This window comes from Neodiprion virginianus, chromosome 5 (genome assembly GCF_021901495.1).
Source record: "Neodiprion virginianus isolate iyNeoVirg1 chromosome 5, iyNeoVirg1.1, whole genome shotgun sequence".
In the NCBI taxonomy this organism is placed as follows: domain Eukaryota; kingdom Metazoa; phylum Arthropoda; class Insecta; order Hymenoptera; family Diprionidae; genus Neodiprion; species Neodiprion virginianus.
In genome coordinates, this window is record NC_060881.1 from 31,261,428 (window position 1) to 31,283,670 (window position 22,243).

At 39.8% G+C, this 22,243-nt stretch overlaps 2 protein-coding genes and 1 long non-coding RNA gene across 6 annotated transcripts; 1 reads left to right on the top strand and 2 right to left on the bottom strand.

Annotated features, from left to right (window-relative positions):
* Positions 1–90: 90 nt before the first annotated feature.
* On the bottom strand, positions 91–3,570 carry LOC124305653 (protein FAM136A-like). The gene is made up of 3 exons (XM_046765257.1): positions 3,380–3,570; positions 2,757–2,897; positions 91–2,648 (listed from the first exon to the last, which is right to left on the bottom strand). The coding sequence occupies exons 1-3, from the start codon at positions 3,464–3,466 to the stop codon at positions 2,445–2,447; spliced, it is 432 nt and encodes a 143-aa protein (XP_046621213.1). The 5' UTR covers positions 3,467–3,570; the 3' UTR covers positions 91–2,444.
* LOC124305654 (uncharacterized) lies at positions 3,209–6,399 on the top strand. 4 transcript variants are annotated; one of them, XR_006908406.1, is made up of 4 exons: positions 3,209–3,361; positions 4,615–4,893; positions 5,138–5,279; positions 5,431–6,399. It is a non-coding gene; the product is annotated as an uncharacterized LOC124305654 (long non-coding RNA). The 4 variants fall into 4 exon arrangements; XR_006908409.1 differs by having other exon boundaries at positions 4,819–4,893; XR_006908408.1 differs by lacking the exon at positions 3,209–3,361 and adding an exon at positions 3,565–3,882.
* Positions 4,869–21,496, bottom strand: LOC124305651 (serum response factor-like). Its single transcript, XM_046765254.1, has 5 exons — positions 20,202–21,496; positions 19,081–19,332; positions 9,089–9,197; positions 5,510–5,638; positions 4,869–5,330 (listed from the first exon to the last, which is right to left on the bottom strand). The coding sequence occupies exons 1-5, from the start codon at positions 20,811–20,813 to the stop codon at positions 5,146–5,148; spliced, it is 1,287 nt and encodes a 428-aa protein (XP_046621210.1). The 5' UTR covers positions 20,814–21,496; the 3' UTR covers positions 4,869–5,145.
* Between the last annotated feature and the right edge of the window lie 747 nt (positions 21,497–22,243).

Here is a 22,243-nt window from a genome sequence, read left to right on the forward strand (position 1 = left end):
GTAATCGTAATACGACAGTGAAAAAAATTGGGTCCATGACAAAGAACGCGTTTTTCATTTCAGGTCGATTCTTTTTTTTTTTTTTTTTTGTTTCAGTACAACTTTTTTTCCACGTATAAATGTATTGTATCTCTCTTTTGTATACCGATTCTAAGCTCAGATTCAATGATATACCGATTAATTGATCAACGCTGCGGCAGGATGTTTAGATAAATAGAGACAATAAATTTTTTTTTTTTCTTGTTTTTTTTTCCCCAATCACAAGAACTGCAGTGCAAAGAATAATTTTTTATTACATTTGACCTCGATACAGTTACCGAGAAAAAGGTTAGCTAGTAATCGTTTATTGAAAAGAAAAGAAAAATTAATAAAAAATACAATGTACCGCAGCCACGATTCTAGTCAGAACACGTAATTTTTCACCAATTATCAAGTATACAAGACCGTCTTATATTATCTTGAGGATGAGCATGCATTGCAATTACAATTTACACAAAACTGTACAGGAGAACGAAATAAAAGGTTGGAATAAAGTAAATAAATAAATAAATAAATAAAAATAAAAAACTTAAGTACTGGAAAGTTTGCGAGCGAATCGGATATATACTCGGGCTTGACTGTGCATTATACGATAGAGTATAGCGAAAAATAAATAAAAAATTTAATAACAAACACGAAGATGTAGTAAAATGACATGAATTTCGGTCATAATTTTTCTTATGCAATAGCTATATTGTGAATTGAATAATGAACAGTGCTGTGCGAGATTATACGAGACCACTTCTCGAGTATTATATATATATTCGAATGATTACATTATTTTTAAATGTTTAATATACACCATCGAGATTTACATACCTACAAATATGATGAAACGTTTTAAGATTGTGCGAGATCGGGAATAATTTTTTTACGACGGAAAATTTGTGCAATAAACGAAATGTTGTGTACATAGCGATTTAATGAGAATAATTTATTCGAATAGTTATGTATGCAACAATGAAAAAAAATAATAAAGTTATTGATAAATATTATATAATATGCATTATAATATTAATAATGATTACAACGACTGGAATCTCAATAATTTTGATAACGAAATTGGCTCCGATGCAAAACTAATAAAAAAAATTTCAAATATTATTTATAACTCGTATTCGAACGGCTGTAGTGATTAATGATCAATTTTAAAGTACGCGAGTACACGAGTGAGTGAATGATTGACAAACCAAATTATTGAAAAAAGAAAAACATCTTGGCTGTAATGAGAATTATTGCAGTAATAAAATATAGTCGTCAGCTAACTGACGTTACGTTGTTTGTAAGTCGTACGGACGAAAGTTTATAATTTCATGATAATTTAAGTTAACCATCTATTATTACTAGAATTCAAAATCAGATGAGGAAAAACGCAAAAATTTGAAGACGAAAGAAAAAAAGAAACAATAAACAAAATGCATACTTTGTAAGGATAAAACATTATAGTGCGTGCGAAAAATCGGAGCATGACTCGGAGAAAAATAAATGCATTTATTACTGTTTCTGCGTACCATTCACTAGAAAAACTTTTTCCCCTTCTGTTTGATATTATTTATCTGTTGTACTCAATTTTTTTGCTATTGCTAATAAGTTATTACTGTTAAATCTGAAATAAAAAAGGGTTGATATCTTTACCTACTTTGCATCGCAAAGCTTGAATATAGAAAATTCTGTTGCGCTTCAGGTTCTCGCTCAGGCAATGTCGTTGAACTAGCAATTTTTACTAATTTTCGAAGTTGCTGGCTGAAGGAATAGATTCAATTCCAAGGTAGAACATGGACCAAGTTAATATGACTGCCACGGTCCGCATATAGTTCATTTTGTTTTCCTACTGTGCAATATATTGGAATAAGATTTATGATCTTCTATATTTCATAAAGTTACGCTAATTATATAAATACAGATATCTAATAGTGAGGTAGATTTATTAACACGAAAAGTAGATTAACATCAACTTGTTTTATATTTCGACTAAAGATCTGTGAAATATTGCAATCTGTACAGTGTTTATAAGACGTTCCATGAATTTAGATTAACATGAGAATCGCTTGAAACATTTTGAGTAGTCGGGTATCCGTTCATTTCCCCATAAGACAGTATTGTATGCACATATACACGTATAATTATAACGATGCAAACGTAAATAATAAATGAATGATCTTTCGAGTGGAGAGAAAATCTGGTGCAAAAAGACGTTGTGAAATATGAAGTTAGACGATTGTAGGTAAAGTAGCAAGTAGAAGAATGCCGGTCTTTTTTTAGACCCCACATCGCCTTTGGTATTTATTTTTACTACATACCATGTACGCTTGGAAGTTGCGTACAAAGAATTACGAAAGTAATAAACTAAATGCGGTTGTTTGACAGAAAATTCCGATATTCGACTCCATCAATATCGACTTACATCATTGCTCAAATTTCGAACCAGCGAGCATTTTTTTCATAGTTTTTTCTAAAGAAGGCAACAGGTCGCAGTAGACATCTACGCATTTGGTAGCGCACTTTTCAAAGCTGTCGCTGAACTTGTTCACCTCATCCTGCGTCGGATTTGGCGACATTTGGTCTCTTATACTGTCGTTGCATTCCATAACGCATCTCTGCAGTCTTGTCTGAAATCCAATGAGGTTTGTATTTAAAAAATGTGAATGGATCGAAAATCGAAACCGTTTTCGGAAAACTTTAGTCACTTGCATATTTGTGAAAATACACCTCTATACCTGAACACGTTCGAGTTCACCTTGAACATAATTTTGAGCTTTATTCAACGGTGCGCTGCAATTTTCGACGCAGTTATGAACTTTCTGCATGCTATACGTCTCGTTGTCGCAACACCTCGCTGCGCACCTGTGCATATCCCCCTGAAAAAAATTGAAAGTAAAGATGTAAGTATCAAATTGCTCTCTGTTGACATATCGGTGTTTTAAAATTAAATTCGAATATTGAAATCCAAAATACAAGTGAAACGTGAATGTTTGAGGCGCATGATTAGTGAAGAAACTTCTTTTAGAAGTCGATCATTTGAATTTTCCCGGTACGCATTGCCCGAAAATGTTTACCGTTTGCCACGATGCGTCACACAGCGGAAAAGTTGTGAACTAACCCAATAGCGGTTACCTTGCAGTTACGGTAACAGCTACTTTTTTTTCACGTGTGGGCGCTCGAGGTGGGTGCCGAACTAATTTTACAGTTTATTTAATCAAAACAGAGATTACGAAGGCATCGATCAATATGCAGGGGAAATAATGCAGATAAGAGGAATTTACAAAGAACGTGTTCTCAGGCAAACCGCGAACGAATATTGCACTTGGCGATTTGAAGAGAGGTTAGGAGTAGATTTTACCTGCATTCTACGTAAATAAGCCTTGTCAATGTCTTCGATCATGTTCGTCATCTTGTTCTCAACGCGGCGTCTCTGTTCTTCGACCATTTTCAATTGATTTAAATCGTAGAGAGTATTTAATAGCGATTTAGCCGCGGTACTTTGCCCCAAGTCTCGTCTGCAGGGATGACGAAAAACTAAAGAACCGCCATTCTAAAGTATAGTTTGGATTGATGCTGTACGCAGCGCCACGTACCACGATTATTTGTTGTGATTGATTGTTCATCCGGGAGATAGCGCCTTCGGAGTAAACATCTCAAGAGTTGAGAATTCAGATAAATTCAGATTTTAAGATATGCCTCAACGGTTGGTGAATTTGTTTATGCAATAGGTATGTAGTTGCTGAGCAAGTCGATTCGTCTATTCGTGGGTCAAATGGCATTGAAAACGTACATACATGCATTCATAAACGAATTCAAGGTAGAAAATGAAGAGGGTGAAGTCTTTGATTTACCGATACAGCGGTAAGCACACTTCTATAAAAAAAAAAAAAAAAAAAATTAAAATGATAATGATTAGATTAATCGAGTCAATACGTTTTAATTCTTGTATTATTGATTCGTGAGAGTTTTCAACTTCAGTTCCTCCCTCATTAATTCGCGGTCTTGATAAAGGGACCAATTATAAATACTTGTTTGAAGTACTTTATTATCAACTGAAAATTTTTAGATGAAATTTTTCCAATCACATTTTTTAATTGACCTTCGAATCTTGTATTCAAAAAACTAAAATTACTTTTTGAGCATATTAACTGCACTCTGCGGGATTCGGAATGCAAAAAACAGCCGCTAAAAATTCTACCCAAGTTTTCATTTCTAAGGCCGGCGAATTTTCTTCGGCGAATCATTTGGCAAATGTTTTTAATCGAGGTTTACTTACCGTGGATTATTTGCTCGTGAGAAATGCGGTATGCACGGTGGTTATATTAAAAATCCTGCAAACATCCATAATATATTTCTTATATAATTTTCTCATAATGAAAACTTTTGGAAACAGTGTGTATTCTCTTAGAAAAATTCTGAAATATTTAGATTTGCACAGTTTTCGGTAAGTATATTTAAAGCAAGACTAACTGTATAATATACAATCGATTTATATCGCGTTCCGCAAGATTTGACTGCTCAAGTACGAAATATCACTGCAAAACTGAAAATCGGCCAGATTCTTGATCAGAGTATACCTTGAAATTTAACTAGATTGATTCGTTGACCTACTTCGAGACTAAGACACGAGATACACACGAATAAGATGAAACAAAAACTGACAAGAAAGTGATTGATGATCTCTCAAAGCTCATTAAGAGAGTAAAATAAAAGTAAAACGAATACAAAGAGAATGATGATAATTGGAACACAATGATAATGGTGAATTTTGGTGAAACGTGGCGTAAAATTCCGCAGAAAAGGATATATGGGTTACGACAAGAACTGGGAAAATAAATATACAGCGATAACAATAATACCAACACAACATCGGTATACATATAATATATACACATGTATATAGTTGTTAGAAACGTACGATTCATAATAATAGTTAAAATTATTATTTATCTATAAATATAATTGCTTTGACACGAGTATATTATGAAAGTATATTTTTGTTTTCCGCGCTCCAGTAGGGATTCTTACACACGTATTTAATTATCGAGCCCCAATTACTCCTTCCGGCGTTTTTAAAAAACATATTTTATTCTTTCTTTAAATGATTTGTATGAAGGTGAAAGGTCACTTCCGACTTTTCGTGAGATCCGAGGGTAGGTCAGAATGCGGCGACGATGAGGACGTCGAATCCGGTAGCGACAAAACTTTCGATGATATCGGCACCGAGAGACCCGCTGCTGTCATCGCGACGCTCAAAGGTATTGTGATGAACTGTTGACTGTTCTGTACAGAGCCCGTTGACGAAACGCCTGAAACGAGAAATATAAACGATCGATTCATATCATCGATTTTGAAATACGAATCCGCTAACGTGTTTCTACCGACGGATTTAACTTGCTTTTAAAATAGGTTTGCAGAGCCTCTTCAATCGCAAGTGGAAAACTGCAAAATCAGACTCCGGCATTCAACAAATAATAGGCAAAAATACCTGCATCCTGGGGTATTTGAACCGGTTGTCCATTTTGCCCGATACTAAGGAGAACGCCGGGGCTCGGAGAGTAGACGACATTCTGAGGCATCGGATAAATCATTCCGGATGCAAAGGGCGACATGCTACCTGAAAAATGAAGTCCTAATTACCTCCTTTCGTGAATAATTCACATTCATATATGCACGTAAATGAAATGTCGACGATTCACAGCAGATGATCGTTGTAGGTATGTACATATTCGAAAATCACGTTCGCAAGTTAACGCGCGATCACGTCGAGAATAATGCAATACCTCCATTCTATCACGTGTCGCATAACGTGCCTGTAATCAATCCGCCCAAGGACGCGACGGGGGGTTATTCTGATTCTTTGTAGTTCACGCCAGGGGCTATTTTCTTGGAATCATCAATCAATCGAGGAGAATTGGAAAATAATATCCGACCATCTTGTTACACAGTCTAGCACGATAATCTGGAGTAGGAATTATAGCATCATTGGAGAACGTGACCAAACGTCGACGAAGCCACTTTTCGAAAGTGACGAAATAAAGAGCTCCGCCATTTTTTTAAACTGAAATTCGTCTCTTCAAAATGTAAACGAAATTTTTATCAATCGAGCTTGATTATATCTTTAAACGGTTACTGATACAATTTCTGCTTATATAAACAAGGACATAATTTGTTCTTATTTTGAGCCGTCATTTTACCATTTGTTGCTATATTGAACTCGAACTATTCGTGAATTTTTGAAATTTATTATCAGCGAAAGCGTAGCATTGATTAAGCACGATTGATCAAAACTTCGTAGGTAACCTATACATTCGTCAAATGTTCTTCGTACCTGTACGAAATTTGAAATTTAAAAATAAAAAATTTATTTATACGGGATAGTTTACAAACGTAGAGTCTATAACAAGTAAAATCCTATACAGGTAACATTAATTGTTACATGTACATAGGCTGATATCATATCTTACATCAAAATTAAATAACTAAATAACAAAACTACGAGTGGTGGCACAATAATTACGAAACACGATTACAGCCGCACTTCGTGATATCAGACGGATAACGGTGTCTTCTAACGCGATTGTCCATTAAACGTGATGTAGTAAGCTGTAGGAACTTTGTTAACGATATTTAAAAACTGAAAATGTAGAAATGAAGCTGAAGCTAGCAGCCATAATTAGCAGCCAAAACAACGTTCGACGTTTTGGAAATAGAGAAATACAATTCAGTTTTATCCTCATAATTCTATAAAAGTATTGGGGGCTCAAGGTACTTCACAAAGTTTTGATTTTTGGACTTTAATACCTTATTCGAATGAACATTACAACGTTTAGCTACCCTCGTAAAAATTTCACCTACCTATACTACGAGTTTTTACATAAATTGAAACATTTCGAATTATTTCGTAAAAAAAATTTAAATATGCATAGTTTTTCGTAGAGAATCGTTAATTTTCGTTAAAAATTGTAGACCCTTGTAGATTTTTTAAACTGAAAAATACAAATTTTCATGAAAATCTACGAGGTTTTTATGAGAAACTATGCATATAACCAATTTTTTTTGTACAAAATTGTACGAAATGCAGCATTTTCCCTAACAGTTCGTTGAAAATCTTAGAAACAATTTTCACTAGGGTGTTAATACCGGCTGCTAACTTGAGCCTCGTAACGTTGAAAGTAAAAAAAAGATGCCCGATAATATATAGACTATGCCGCAAAATCGCACTCCTCGATTAACATAACCTATTAAAATACCTATACAGAAATGACGACAACGATAAATCAAGGAAAAATGTGACGAGTAGTGTACTGTCCCGAATTGATCACAGCCCGTGCTCATCGGACTGCATAACGAGAGAAGCACAAGGAAGGTGAGGAGTACGAGGAGGATGAGGCGATGGTGGTGGATCGGTTATATTTCGCTAATTCGATCGATCGACGATCGCCGTTTAACGATTCACCAGGGGTACGTTCTCGGCGGCGGCAATGATGTCCCTCCACCTCCTCCTCCCTCGCTCCCTACAACGCATATCAGTCTTCGCATTAGTATTTATATTTATGTGCAAGCGTTGTACACCTGCGCTACCGCTTTCGACCGGATACTTCCGAGTTAGGAAGCGCGCCGCTGCTCCGTTTGGTCATGCGAGCGTACCAGACCTTAAACGGGAGTTAAAGGCATCCTCGCCCCATCATCGCGTACGCACCTCGCATAGTAAGTAGCGGCGCGTACTTTGCGCCCCCTCTCGCCCTTCCCAGACTCACCATTACAGATACACGCGCACTCGCCACGCCACGACATTATACCCGTCTTCTTCTTTCTTCGTTCATTTCTTATACCTACGTCCTTCTTTCCAACATCATTTCCTCCCCCCTGCGCGGCGCCCCTTCGCAGCCAACTTCGCTCGGTTGCTCCCTAGGGATATTAATATTTTACGCCGCGCATCAATCATGTGCCCCCATCTACCGATCGTGTATAACCCACGGATCAGGAAGATCCTTTAAATCCGGTATGTACAGACTTCCTCCTTATACCATTCGACCCTGTTATCTTATGATCTTCGGATTTTTATGCCTCTAGCATCGCGCTTTTATTGATTGATCGATTGACGATTTGTTAGAAATGTATGTATGCATAAGGGAGAATTGATACACGTACGTGCAACGTCTATATTACGAGCCGCCGACCCTAATGAAGTAATATCACACATACTTATATGTATATACATACATAGGTATATTCTCTGCTCATTACACGTATATGGTATATACAAATATACAAATTATCATTAGGCATGATCTTTCGCTCGATCGAGTCCCGATGTGTGGGCTGTTTGAAAACGATTTCGAAGTTCAGTTGACCGTTGCTGCGGTCACGCGATATATATATCGCTTTGCCTACGCAGTCTACGATGCAGTTACATGATTATTTATTTCCATGTGTGTGACGTACAATTAGCGCATCGAATATAAAACCTGATTTCTTGTTCCGCAAGGTATAGATAGTTGCAAAATGCAAAAAAATCTTGAATAACAAGTATATAATATCGATCAAAGGTATCCGACACAGGTATTTCATACAGCGAAGATCAATGAACTGTGCAAATGAAATTTAATAAAACTTTTCAGCAATTTAACCAAGCTTTAACAAGATAGACATAAGTTGATTAAATTCAATGAAGCTCTGCAGCAAAACTGCAATCGAGTTTGCAGTAATTCAACGAAATTCATTTACTCCTCATGCTGGAATTCACAATTGGAACGAAGGGAATTATAATAAAGATATCCATGCAGATTTATAAAAATTTACTAAAACGACCATGTCATTTTTAACAAGGTTTTGTAAAATTGAAAGTAGTCTAGAAGAGAATTGAACTGACGATGAGTCTGAACGAGTACCCCCGATAAAACTCGGGAAAATCGGATCGTAAGCTGCGAATTTTATTAGTGTAAACATTTCTATCGGGATTTGAAGAAAGCTGTAGAAGGAAGATGGAGAAAAAAAGGAATGCACACAAGCATCTAGACAGCACCGACCTAAAGGGTGAAAATGCATTAGGTATATATATTACCAGCATGATTCTTGCCCTGCTCCTTGGCAACCCCAGGGGATTCCCCGTCGCTCGAATCCACATCGCTGTCGTTTCCGCAAACGTCGGATCTCGGTGAAGCGATGTCGTCCTGCAACAACAGAAAAGTCACGCTAGAATTTCAACCCTTACGTACCTACAATTATATAAACAAGATACGTTGTACAGTAAAATGCGTAAATGCCTTAACCTTCCGGATAACTTGTTTTCGGCCCGAAACTGTATGCGAGTTTAATTCTATATCAATTATGTAACAATAACTGGCGATACAGCTGACGTGAGAAAATGGGATGCATTGTAACATAATCGCATATTGTTTAGAACCGAAAACAAGTTAGCCGGAAGGTTAAGGTAGTTGGGCAGTAATTTCGGTTTTAATTATATAATGTTTTGAGTAATTTTAAACAATCCTGTAAAGTTTGAAAGTAATGTACCGTATAGTTACTGAGGTTTTTTTATTGGAAAGTTGAGCTACTTTATATCGTGTAGATAGGGATTGGGATAAAAACTGATATTTTCGAATTGGTTGTTTTAGAACAAAATGATTAGGACAGGGAAAAGATATTGAATAAGGTAAAACGGACATTTAGGAATAATACATCAAATTTTAGTGAATTTTGTCAGTGATTTAATAATTAAAACTATAATTGAAAAAAAATATCCGATTGTAATTTTGATTAGGTTGTACATTTTTCAACGTCGCAAGTATGGACATTACGTACGATATTGAAATTATTAGTTTTCTGCTGTTTAGATATGGTATTGCTTCATTTTAAAAACTTTTCGCGAACTTCCCCTTAAATCGTAACTGATCAGACACTTTGATTCACAATAATAATGGTTACTGTGAGGTAAATACCGAAGGTTCAAGCAGACTACAATACTAGGAAATCACACGACGTTGTGAAATTTATTTTCTGATTATTTTAGGAACACAGTGCTGACGATTATCCGTCGGATGGCATTACTGTCGCTACCCAACTACCTTAATAAAAAATGAAAAGCAATAACCGGCAAACACGTACACAAAAGATAGAGAAAATCAAAACAAAAACATTATACCAAGACGAAGGACGACCGGAAATGGTTTTTACCGCGATGTCGCGGCTCTACGTCTTCTTCGTATAAGGTCTGATTCCGCCGGTGCGAACCGCGGGGCCGCGAGGAAATCGCCGGCGCAGCTCGTAACCCGTTAAGAATATTTCCAGGTACCATTAAACGTCCGCCATTTTGTATAGAAACTATGGAGAAAACAATTATCGACGCGAATCGAGCGGCCATTAGTTTTATATTATTCGTTTTTAAAGACGGAGTCTGCTGTGCATGAGACCAAACTTATTATAGGTACGTATGAATGTTTTTTATATTTTGATACCATGTATCAATGTAAGTTATTATCATAATACGTACATCGGTGCGAAGACCTATCGCAACTATACGTCTGATTAGACGTACACGTAAAGAGAACGCATGGAAAGTCTGCGGGCATACCTCCGTATCTCACCGGTTCGATACCGTAAGACGGTTAATTAATTAGCTAATTGTAATTCCCCGCAGTACATTAATTGACCCACGATTCTAACCGATCGGACAATCTTGAGGTGGCGTTCTTCAAGACACTACGTTTACATCCAGTCGTGTATATTCGACTGACACGTCAACAAACACAGCGAATTCCACGTTCGAACATTTCAATCACGAGGAACTGGGATATAATAATGGGCCTAAGGTGCTATGAATATGATGCCTGAGAAATGTCGTTTAGTTGACATTAAAGTCCGAACCAATTTTGTCCAACTACCAATCTATAGGAAGCTGAATAACTGGCGACTAAAACTTCGCACTGGGAGGTGCCTTCAATAAGAGGAGATCCGAAGTGTTTAGCTTATACTTGTATTTGAAGATTACGGTATATCTCGGAAGAATCTGTATGCGGGTACATGTGCGTCATCAACCCTGTTCTACGATTGGTTTGATTTAATCGGTTGCCCACTCTTTGGATTAAGACGTTTCGTGAAGTTATGACTCTTCAAGTTTGTCCGAAGCGATGATAAGTTATTTGAAGTCGCCCGAAGTCATCGGAACGCGGGCGAAGGTCGACGAAATAATTTCAAGTCACTTGAAGTCATGCCAAGTTATTCAAAGAGTTCCGAACTCATCAGAAGTTCTTTGAAGCCTGGTCTCGTCGGTATCTGCAAGTGGCGGGAGCCATGACTTGATTGACCGAAAATACGGTAGTTGTAATTATTGTCATAATAGCGGTGCCGTATTTTTCATACGCCAGTCAACTTGTACAGGTATAATATGCCTGCGATGTTGGTACCAACTGGTCTACTCGAGTGGAGAGTGCGCGTAAAAATGGCCGCCATATAAGGGGGATATTCCTGCACCCACTCTTTCAGCACTTTCATTATATACTTATTGCGTCTTTGGGAAACTAGTGAATACTGATACGGTCTCATTTCTTACAGGCGCGTACCTACAATATTTTAACACGGTCAGCTGCGGGAGGTGTGTCATGAGTTTACATTTTTCCACGCATAATTCAACCTTTCTCGACGAGTTTAGACTGCACGGCTAATGAATCCCGCCAAATGGGCACTGGGGGAGTTTCACATACCCTGTAATTATAACGCGTACCTGTAACCTGCACGGAGTGCGTGCACCTGTGAAATAGTAATATCGCGTATACCCTACAGAGAGAACTATCGCGGCGCGTGCGAAGCGACGGCGGCGGTCAAGAAATAAAATAGGCGGTTTGTGGAGGAGGAAAAGGTATAACACACGGTTCATCGAATCTGATGGAGGGGATGCTTAGTGCCAAATCGAGACGTGAGATAATCGCGCGGGCGGAAAACGCGGAATATGTATATATTCCCAGGTACCAAGCATTGGCTGTTTCTGATGCATGTATGAGCTCGAGCCGTGTTCTTTCCTGCATCGGTTCAGGGCTCGTTATTCCTGTACGAAGGAGCATGATTTTCATCAGGCCAAGACTTCTACCATATGGTTAACCTGTCGGAGGCTACCATTGGTCGAGTAAACGTCACTTGAATATAGGAATTTGCGATTTCGCATCAGTGGCGCGCTGTTTCCGTCGATGTTATAACATCAGTATTTTCGGAATGAGCCTTCGATTTACACCGCATTATTTCCAAGCGTTTGACTTTGACGTATGATCGCTGTAGGAATATACAATCTAAACTGTAAGGTACCATCTCCGTTCCGGAAGTACAACTGTAACATGTTGACATTTACTGATATTTATATTTTTTGTCTGAGCACTCGTTTACTACCCACCTACAGGTTTTGCTGTACAATTACATACATTATATGTAATATGAACTGACAAAGTGGTCAGATACGCAGTTAATAATACGCTCTTTTCCCGATCTCTCTAAACTTAGTTAATTTTGAATTCCTGCTCTTTAACAAGAATTATATAAATTTCTGCGTACACATGCAGTATCTTTCCGTAAGTCGCTGGTTGTCTCACGAACCGCGCTATAAAAATGATTTGTGCGAATCAAACTACATAAGCGTGAGATCCAGACGACCATCTATCCCGGGTTTTCTTCACGGCGCGGTGGACAGAAAAAGAGGACAGATATATATGTATATATAAGTTACGTCGATGGTGTTTCGGTGGGAAGTTGATCTCTCTCAAGTGGCACCCGAGGTCCTGTCACGTTGGCAATTGGCATACTTATAAATCTTGCAAATCATCTTTCATATTTACACGTTTATTTTTATCCCTTCTATTTGCTCATAGTTTTTCCAATTGGTTGACACCATTTTCAATAACGTATCACCTAAATTGGACCTTCCGATCTCGGTTTATATCAAATTCACCCTTTCATCGACGGCCGTAACGAATGCCTGCGGTAGCTCGCGTGCAGTTTCACTGAAATTTCTTTGCAGTATACAGTGCGCGTGCATACCTCCGTAAGTATAGATGTAACACATAAATGAGCATGAACAATTGAAGATGTATAAACGCATGCACGAGTCTCGGTCTGTGATTGAGAGTATGGGTGTAACGGTGGACGAGGTGTACGTGGTGTAGAGGCACATGATCGTGGTTCGGTAGGGGAAAGATGCGTGCCTCGGCGCTCCTTATATGGCCATCGCGGCTCAACTCGACGGGCACCTACGGGAGCCCGTGCCCGGTTGTAGACGTGATATCGCGCGTCAAATTTACAAAATCACCTGCGCGCCTCTTCTTCTCGATCGGGGCTTCCTCTTTTCTCCCTTCCATCTCTGTCCGCTCCCCTCTATATCTTTCTCTTACTCTATCGCTCGTATATCTCTTTTATTCGCATGATATACCTCGCAGACGCGGCGTTACAAATGTTATACCTATATGCCATCGCACTGAGCGGAAAAAACTCGGCCACGCCTCCTCTCTTCCTTATCTCGTCTCTTTTTCTCTCCACGTGATCACATACATACATATGTATATGTATATATTTGATATTCAAAAAAAACCCCTCTACCCGTCTTCTTCATCCTCCAGATTACCTGGTATGTTATACCTGTAAACGAGGTGAGAAACGATTATATTGTCGCGTTAGTACCAACGATTATCCCGGGTAACCGGTCGACCAGACGATCTCATCTCTTCCTCTGCTTATATCTCTTTCTACGAAGAGAGCATGATTCCTTGTCGACTTCGCGAAGAGAATTGTTGAGAAAGAGAGGAAGCCATGTACCTAATGACGACCCATCGACAAATGATGACATCGTCAATTAATCGTGTCAACATTGTTTTCGTAAAAATATAACAGGTACATGCATAAATTGCAATTGAAATTGAAAGCATACCCAGAGTCGCGTGTAACAAACATTAGACTAATCAAAACTCATCGTAAAGTGCAAAGGCTATAATTCAGTTTCGAAAAACTCCATCGTAAGGTAAGAAATTTTTAGAACTACGGTGTTTCTTTCGTGGAATTCCGCACGTGCAGCCAGTGGCAGTGCGGTGTTCATACTCCAGCTGAACGCCACTTTCATCTTTCTGTCACTCTGCAGAAGTTCAAGCAGATTGAAGTTTCTCACTTGTCTTGACAGGCCGCTTTTACTTCTGTCCATTCCTATGCCAGTCAATTTTGCACTGTTTTGCGTTAAAATCAAGTTTCAGAAAGTTTGTAGATTCCGGAGAATATTGTCGAGATGGGGAGTGGAATCACTCGACGTCGATGAGGTGTAAAATGACAGTATTATCAAAGACCAACCGAAAAAATAATTGACCGCCAAAGCCAATGCAGCAGTATTGAAAGCTCATTGCCAACCCCCGCAGACGGCAGAAAGACGGTTATAAACAGGACGGGAGAGTCGCACGGATCTCAGACCGGAAGAAGGGTTCGTTAGGGACGAGGTTCGACGAAGAGCTGAATGCGAAAGGGAGCACAACACGACCTAACCTCACCGAACATCAAGGTTCATAGAAGATCTCGTGGGGTGAGATAACCCCGGTTCGCGGTAATAGGTTTTTAACCTTACAGCTGACGAGGGACGGCAAGATTCGCCGATATTACGCATAGACTATGCGATAATAAGTAGAGAGCAAAAAGCATGGAGAAAACAAAATTTGCAAGAACTTAAGGGTTCACTCACTGCCATGCTACATCGCTACCTCATTTTCTCCGCACCAATTCGAACGAGTTTCCGAGGTCTGTGTAAACGAAAGCGTTGCAGGCGATATGACACCCGTCGAACGATTGAGAGGTGCAATGGTGGATTTATCGCAACAGGTGGCCGAGTAAACTCGCAATACTCGCACGGCCTTTTCTCGCGTCTAATTAGCGATAGCGGGATTACATTTTCCAGGAAAAACTCCCAGCTCACGCGTTCCAGTTCCATTCCTTCGTCTCTCCGCTTCCCCACCGACCTGAAGTAATTCTTCCGTCCTACAGGGTGGCGATAGACGCTACATACGCGATTTCAACAATCGCCCTCCATCTTTTATATCATTTTTCACCTCTCTTGGCTGTTTGCAATTATTAAAAAGCCACAGGGCTTCTCAATCTTAAAAAATCTTCCGGGAGATGTGGCACGAATTTATTGAAACTTAACGAACAGTACGTGCGTCTCCGCAAAAGAAGGGAAAGAAAGGGGGGAAGGGGGGTGTAGATCCATTCCGCCCTGGAGCTACTGTCTCCTTCCCGCCTCGCTTCGACTCTTTATGTGTACCTCTTTGCCTCTATATAAGGTGTGTCAAGTTGTCTTTGACAAAGGCCTCCTTGCCGTATATGGAGGGCAGGTTCTCGATCGCTCCAGCTACTGCACCATCGACCGGTCGCACCTGGTGCACCAGAAGCCATCCGCAGCGCTACCGTACCGCGCTATTCAATTATTTCCTTTGCCTCAGATTTATAATGATTAGACACATGGGTGCGACCATTATAGACTAGACGTTAAGAATGTATATATATGTATAATCCGTAAGATGTCCACGTCATTTGTGGTTAAAGCAGCGGCGGCTGCCGCTTCCGCAGTGAGACACACTCGACGGAGATAAAAAATCTTTTTTTATACGCAAGTCACTTTAATGAATATTGCGCCTCGGTCCGTAGAGGATAGTTTTCCATCAAAAAGGACAGCGTATATCATACGACCGACTGCGAACGCGATAATGACAGACGTGTTAACGGTTTATAATTACTTTACAACTCCGTGTATAAAACTGCTGATCGATAGAGCGTTGGATAGATACGACTCATTGATAGCCCGAGGGCTGACTCGACGGCAGCCAAGAGTCGCGTGCGAGTCGATTAATATGGCTCGGTGGTTTTCTTTCATGGTGAAATTAATCAAATCTCAGAGTACCCAATTATTTATAGGCGTAAAATTGCACGCACGCGATATGTTTCTTATTTTGCACAGTATTCGATTATTATACCTCTCGCAAAAATCGAGTTAAACAGTGGATTGCCTTCCAAATTGGGAGAGAAAAAAAAACAACACAAAACGATCATCCAACGAGAAAAAATGAAACACACTGCATAGTGTAAAACTAAGCGAGAAATCGTTTAGTAGGATAGGGGGTAAGGTATACTTGTGAGATTTACCTACCGAAGCGATCGCCTTCGATCTCATACACAATACTATATACTATATAGTATGTATGTATATTTCTCTTTTTACTTGCCGCACGTGTGTAGTCAGGGAATAATGTATTTCGGTTTGATTCACTCAAGTTTTTGATTATACAAATATACAAAACGCACATGCACAATCGCACATATCACAAGAGAAGTGCCTCAACGTGTGTGTATATATATATACATATATACACACACGCGCGCGCGCACACACACACATATATATATAAATAAATATCGACGGATAATAAGAAGGATAGAAAAAAAAAATAAAAATGGAAAAGAATTTTCAAAACAAAAAACTGCAAAAACAGAATAAAATATTAAAAATAAAAAATAGTAATAATATTATTAATAATAATAATAACCATAATAATAATAATCGTAATAAAAAATTAAATTAATGAAACATAAAAACTAATTACTAATAATACACATGCCACTCTACAACAACACATTACAACAAACATCAACGATACTATTTACTCAATTTATTGCAATTGAATCCTGGCGGGGCTCACGGATCTTGTATTTTCTTTATTTTCCGACAAATGTAAGTACTATAATTCTCTGTTTCGATTTAGTAATAATTTAATTGAATGTTATTGGATGTAACTATCGATGTTGTCGATCGACGCCCTATTCGTGTTTAGAAAAAATTGTGTCAACAAAGAGAGCACCGACGAGCACGTAGGGCTTGATTGTTTTTCTTGTTTCTGTTTTCAGTTTATCTTTTTACCGTTTCATCTGGCAAATATACAACTCGATATTATTAACAAATTCGCCTAAAAATTATTTAACAGCACCGGATTAATTGTTTGGCGATTGACGATTGTCCTCATGCTATAACACGATTCTATACGAGCAATACTGAAGGAAATATCGACTGTCTTTTGATTATTTTTGTGTTTATATTTATAGTTTTGTTTTCTTGCCTCTTTTCCAATTCTCACTCGTTTTCTTCAGATTTTCTGAATATAAAATATACCTCACGGTATAACCGTTGAATCGTCATATTTGAACGATGTACTTGTCACATATGATTTTTTAAATTATATTTAAAACGACTAAAGCAGTATATCCGCCGATTCTCGACGGTGTCCGTAATAATCGGCTGATAAAATATATATACAACTTTGTTCAATAAATATACTATAAATTATTATTATTATTACTTTCTTTTTTGTTCATTTTTTTTTCATTTTTTATCCTTTAAATGCAAAAGCGTTCGTTCACTATGTCAGGTTTCACGAAAGTTCAACGAGCCACACGTATATATATATAAATATATATTCATTGATATAGATCTTTTTTTTCAAAACGAAATCGAGCCTGTCTAATTCGTGTAAACATTTGCTTCAATAAAAAAAAAAAAAAAACAACTTAACGCTCGCGAGACGAGGGTCTTTGGACAGATAATTGAATAGCTAAGATATAGGTACCCGTTCAAGCAACGCAACCAAAACAGAACAGCAATCCCGATCGTGCATTGCAGATCCTGATATCCCCTAGAGATTTTTCTTATTCCCAAGCTCGTCGACGGTATAATTATTCATATGAAATTCTTTCATAGAAATAAAACAAAAACGAAACATCACCTACGCAAAATAACGTAAGCCAAGTTTTTAAGTGGAAGAAAATAAAATCAAATCAAACAATTATACGAGACGAAATTGTGTACGCGGATTTTGGGGATAAACGTTCGTCGGGACAAACGCCAACTGGATATTTCTAGTCATGTCATACTTATCGGTAAGTAGGAAAACTTTCGCTGTACGTGATTATTGGAAAATATTATTGAAATACTAGCATAACTACGAATGCGTTTGGTCGTTTTTAAAATGATCCAAGTTTAACTTGGAAATTTTTTTAACACGATCAAGTATTTGCAACTCATGCTTGAGCAAAAATTGTATAATTTTGAACGAAAGAATTTTAGCTGTGCTAACCGCAAGCTCAGCTGATACAATAAACAGCGACCATAAATTTGATTTTGAAGATCCGAAGAGTTTCAAGTATGCAAAAGCTATCAGGTTTGACGTTCTAAATTTCGGTGAAAGATTTTGAAACGAGGCGACTCAAGTTGACAACATAAAAACATGACATCGGACGATCTAATAATTGATACCCTTGCACAATTCGGGTATTACAATTGTACCTGGACGGGACTTGACTTTGAAGAATACTGGAAAAGACTAGAATTAATTAAAGATAACTAGTATTTGATATATTTTCTAAAACGTAGTAGCCCGGATTGTAATGAAAAACACGAGGAAAACAAAGAGAAAAAAACAGATGCAACTTGACTAATTAATTATCCATTTTACACCCAAGCCAAGCAAAGAAAGTTTGTACCATACGCACGAAAGATATCATACATATCGAATGATCAGCTAACTACGAAGCCTGAACAAGTCTAATATAAAAATCTTTCAACCGACTAGACTGAAAGTAGCATGATATGGCTGAGTGTGGAGTGAACAAAAAGGTGAGTTTTGAAATGCGTATCGTACCTCCGTGAGTCTAGATAAAATTTTTGAGCTTCCAGAGTTTTCGGGTGAACCCCAAACTTTTGAATAACCAGAAGGCGTTTGTCTGTTCTCTCAACTACCGCTGCGGATGAGAATGCGACATGTGCGGATGGTAGGTTGCGTGGGGTGGCAGGGGGGACGGACAGGACTGTTGGTATGGGCCAGCAGCAAGCATAGGTCCAGGACTAGAGCACGGTACAAGATGGGAGGGTGAATTTTGTGGGTGGTGGGTAGCTAAAAGGTGATGTTGATGGGGCGCGGGCGCATGCGGTGGTGCGGCGTAGCCAGGGTGCGGTTGGAGAGCCCCGCCATGCGGCGGGCCGTACACCAGTTGCCTTACTTTCTGCTCCTCATCAGCAATGTTGTAGGTCAGTTCAGTCTCCTCGAAGCCGGTAGCAGACATCCGCTGGTCCCCTGTCGATCCGGAGGATGGAGGATCCGGGCTGTTCAGGCAGGTCTGAATCAGAGCTTTACCAGCCTCGCTAGTTATCATCGGCTGCAACTTTCTCGTCGCAAATGTATAGACATGGCCCGTCTCGCTGGCCACTAGTAACATCACCTGAGTTCCCGTCAGAGTTGACAGTTCATAGGCCTGGAAATATTTATCGCTAGGTCAGCCCATGTTCTTCATTTTGTCTTTATGTTACTGTCAATTGTGCATATAGTTATATAATTATTGTACGTTCAGATGCATTTTACTTTACTTTTGTCCTTTTTTAGATATTTCATATTCACGGTTTTGTAATGTCCGCATCAATTTTCCACAGAGAATTAGCTGTATCGTGTAATGATAGAAAAAAAATCTTGCTGCAATGGGCAGTCGGAGGATTGCAAAAGAAAAAGAAAGCGTAGTCAGCGTACCTCCGAAAGTCTAACGACGGTGCCTGAATCTCAGGTTTCTTATACTTTGCTTATATTCTGCACGATAAGCTGTACGCATTTAAAAGTTTTAGGTAGATAAAGCCTTTTAGATAAGGACTAAGATTAAAAGAATTTTGAAGAGTTTGTTTATTCCTCTGAGTTGAGATGACGAAAGTGAAGAAGGTTCGCTGAATTATCAAGTGCTCGGCTCAATGATTTATTCCCGTAGTCTGTGACATCAGTATTTTTAGCCATTGGATTGATATAGGCAAGGGTAATTCATTCTCCTCCCCCTCTCTCTCTCTCTTTTTTCTCCTATTAGTAAGGTGCTATCGACGAACGACAAGCAAGTCAAGTCAAGACTTTCGTTGGAATATTAATGAAAAATGTGATCAGGCATCGGTTTCTCATTATTTGCGTTATTAGTAAGTCTCTCTTTGGCCTGGCGATAATTGTAATATAGTGTTGTTAGTGGTAGTGGTAGTTGCTCCGAAGATGAGTCGAAGGTGTCAGTAGGAAAGACGGAGAGGATGATATCTGGATCATTGAAAAATCGTTCGACGACGAGCGTGCGTGCGAACAAGCAAGGTAAATACGAACCTTTTTCATAATTCCAGTTTTTCGTTTCGAGAACGTGGTATAACGTCGCAACTTATTGTCGATATATTCCATCTTAATTTTGACACGCCCCTTGGTTTTCTTCCCGTTAGACGGGGGTGATTTTTTCGGTTGGCTAAGCGACGCAAAAGTGTCGTCCAAATTGTCCGGGACACAGTCACCACCACTAACGTTGATCACGTTGATACCACCGCCTCCGCCTCCCCCAGGACCACCCTGAGACGTCGTCATCGAGCGACCCGTTACGATCGAGTCCTGATGATCGTAGCACATGTCGGACGAGGTTCTCTTGTGCGCCGAGCGAGGCATGCTGCACGCTGACGCGCCTCCTGACAGCATGCCGCCTCCCCCTCCTCCGCCCCCTCGGCCTCCGCCTCCGCTGCCGCCCCCACCGCCTCCGTGGGAATTGAGCGAAGCGAGAGATGCCGACATGCCGCGGCTGCCTTGCGGTGGCTGCGACTGCGGCGGATGCGCGGTGTGAGTTGCGTAAAGTTCGTTGCCGGTGTCGCCGCTCAACATCCCCATGCTGTACCCGAGGTTTGCAAATCTCTGGGAATCCCGAGCGCCTCCACCGCTTCCTGTAGGATTATCCATAACTGATGAGGCGCATCAATGCGTCGAAGCGTTTTCTCCTCTCGCTCTTCTTTACCCTTCTCGAGAGCTCCTATTTTATTCGGTAATTTTCTTGCTTTTGTTTGTTCGTTATTTGGTTTCAATTATGCGGAGCTTCCGCGGAGCTGATTGGCGCTAGAGCGCGTGCGCTACCGATGGCGCGACGTTCAACTGTGAAAACTTTGACAAGAATCGGCGACGTCGCACCACCACTCTACTACCACCACCACTGCCTCCGCTGCTTTTGTCACTTCCACGTACGTGATTTTCTTTTGTTTTTCTTATTCCTTGTGATTTTTTTTCTACCGTTTCTTCTTCAGTTTCTTCCTCCTCCTCTTCTTCTTCTTCCTCTTCGCCGTCACCGTCGTCGCCGCTGTTGTTGTCGTCGACGTAGCACGTGGAACGATTCATGTAGCAGGGGACCGCGTGACCGCGCGCGCTACGATCGCCCGCAACTTTTATTGACACACGACGCGTTGCTGCGCACGTGTTGGGTGTGTCTGTCACACGCGTATAGGTGTAAACTAATGTAGCGTTGTGTTATCAAGAGCCAGTCTATGTAACGTAACGCAACGCAGCGTGACGCGGGACGCAACGTAACGTAGCGTAACGAACCGAGCGAGGCGCCCGTCTCGCAGTGACTGCGAGCGCGCTGCGGTCTCGTTCGTAACCTGACCTACGTGAGCGCGCGTGTCTCGACCGCGGCACGCAGTTTTCCCCCCCCACCTGCCGCTGGGCCGAACTCGCGCCGTCGCAAAGTAGTACCCGGTACCTGGACCGGGCTAACCAGCCGGAATTTCGCGACGAATTTACACTTGTAATTTAACCGAGGTACTCGAAATTACCAATACTAGGAAATTTTTCACCCCTACCTAAGTTCCGCCGCCAAAAATCGCAGTCGCGTAAAGACCGACGCGGAGCAATACACAGCGAGCTGGAGAGGGTGTCCCCTGCTGCCATATTTAGAAGTCGACGTTACCATATTAGGTAAAGTTCGCCTAATATGGTGAACGGAGGTGGTCCTTCCTTACTTTTCGAATAGACATTGCGCGGCATCTATATACCTTGCATACTATCGGGCCAGCTGACGGCTCGCGACGTCGTTTACCCCCCGTTTAGGGTCGCCCATGTTTTGTACACTCTGTTTGCACATTATCGTATCGTTTCATGCTCATGTTATGGCATATATTAATATTGACAGATGTTTTTAATTTTTTTTTTCAACTATAATAAAGGAGCTGGACAAGACTGCGAGATTCGTTGATTATTATCGTTATTATTTTTAATAGATGAAAACAAAAAGAGTTACTAGGATAAAATTGTCAGAAAAATCACAATTTCAACCTACTGTTGAGAAATAAAAATCAGTGCTTGAATCTCGTTGTTACGAATGATTGATATCATTTTTTGAC

What these genes read in the sequence shown, in the direction of transcription:
- LOC124305653 (XM_046765257.1), bottom strand. Translation starts at nt 3,466, where the DNA reads ATGGTCGAAGAACAGAGACGCCGCGTTGAGAACAAGATGACGAACATG. An exon ending in CTTATTTACGTAGAATGCAG is followed by an intron (nt 2,898 to 3,379) that starts GTAAAATCTACT and finishes AATTTTTTTCAG; the next exon opens with GGGGATATGCACAGGTGCGC. An exon ending in GTGAACTCGAACGTGTTCAG is followed by an intron (nt 2,649 to 2,756) that starts GTATAGAGGTGT and finishes ATTGGATTTCAG; the next exon opens with ACAAGACTGCAGAGATGCGT.
- LOC124305651 (XM_046765254.1), bottom strand. Translation starts at nt 20,813, where the DNA reads ATGGATAATCCTACAGGAAGCGGTGGAGGCGCTCGGGATTCCCAGAGA. An exon ending in AAACTGGAATTATGAAAAAG is followed by an intron (nt 19,333 to 20,201) that starts GTTCGTATTTAC and finishes AAATATTTCCAG; the next exon opens with GCCTATGAACTGTCAACTCT. An exon ending in TTGCTGATGAGGAGCAGAAA is followed by an intron (nt 9,198 to 19,080) that starts GTAAGGCAACTG and finishes CTGTTGTTGCAG; the next exon opens with GACGACATCGCTTCACCGAG.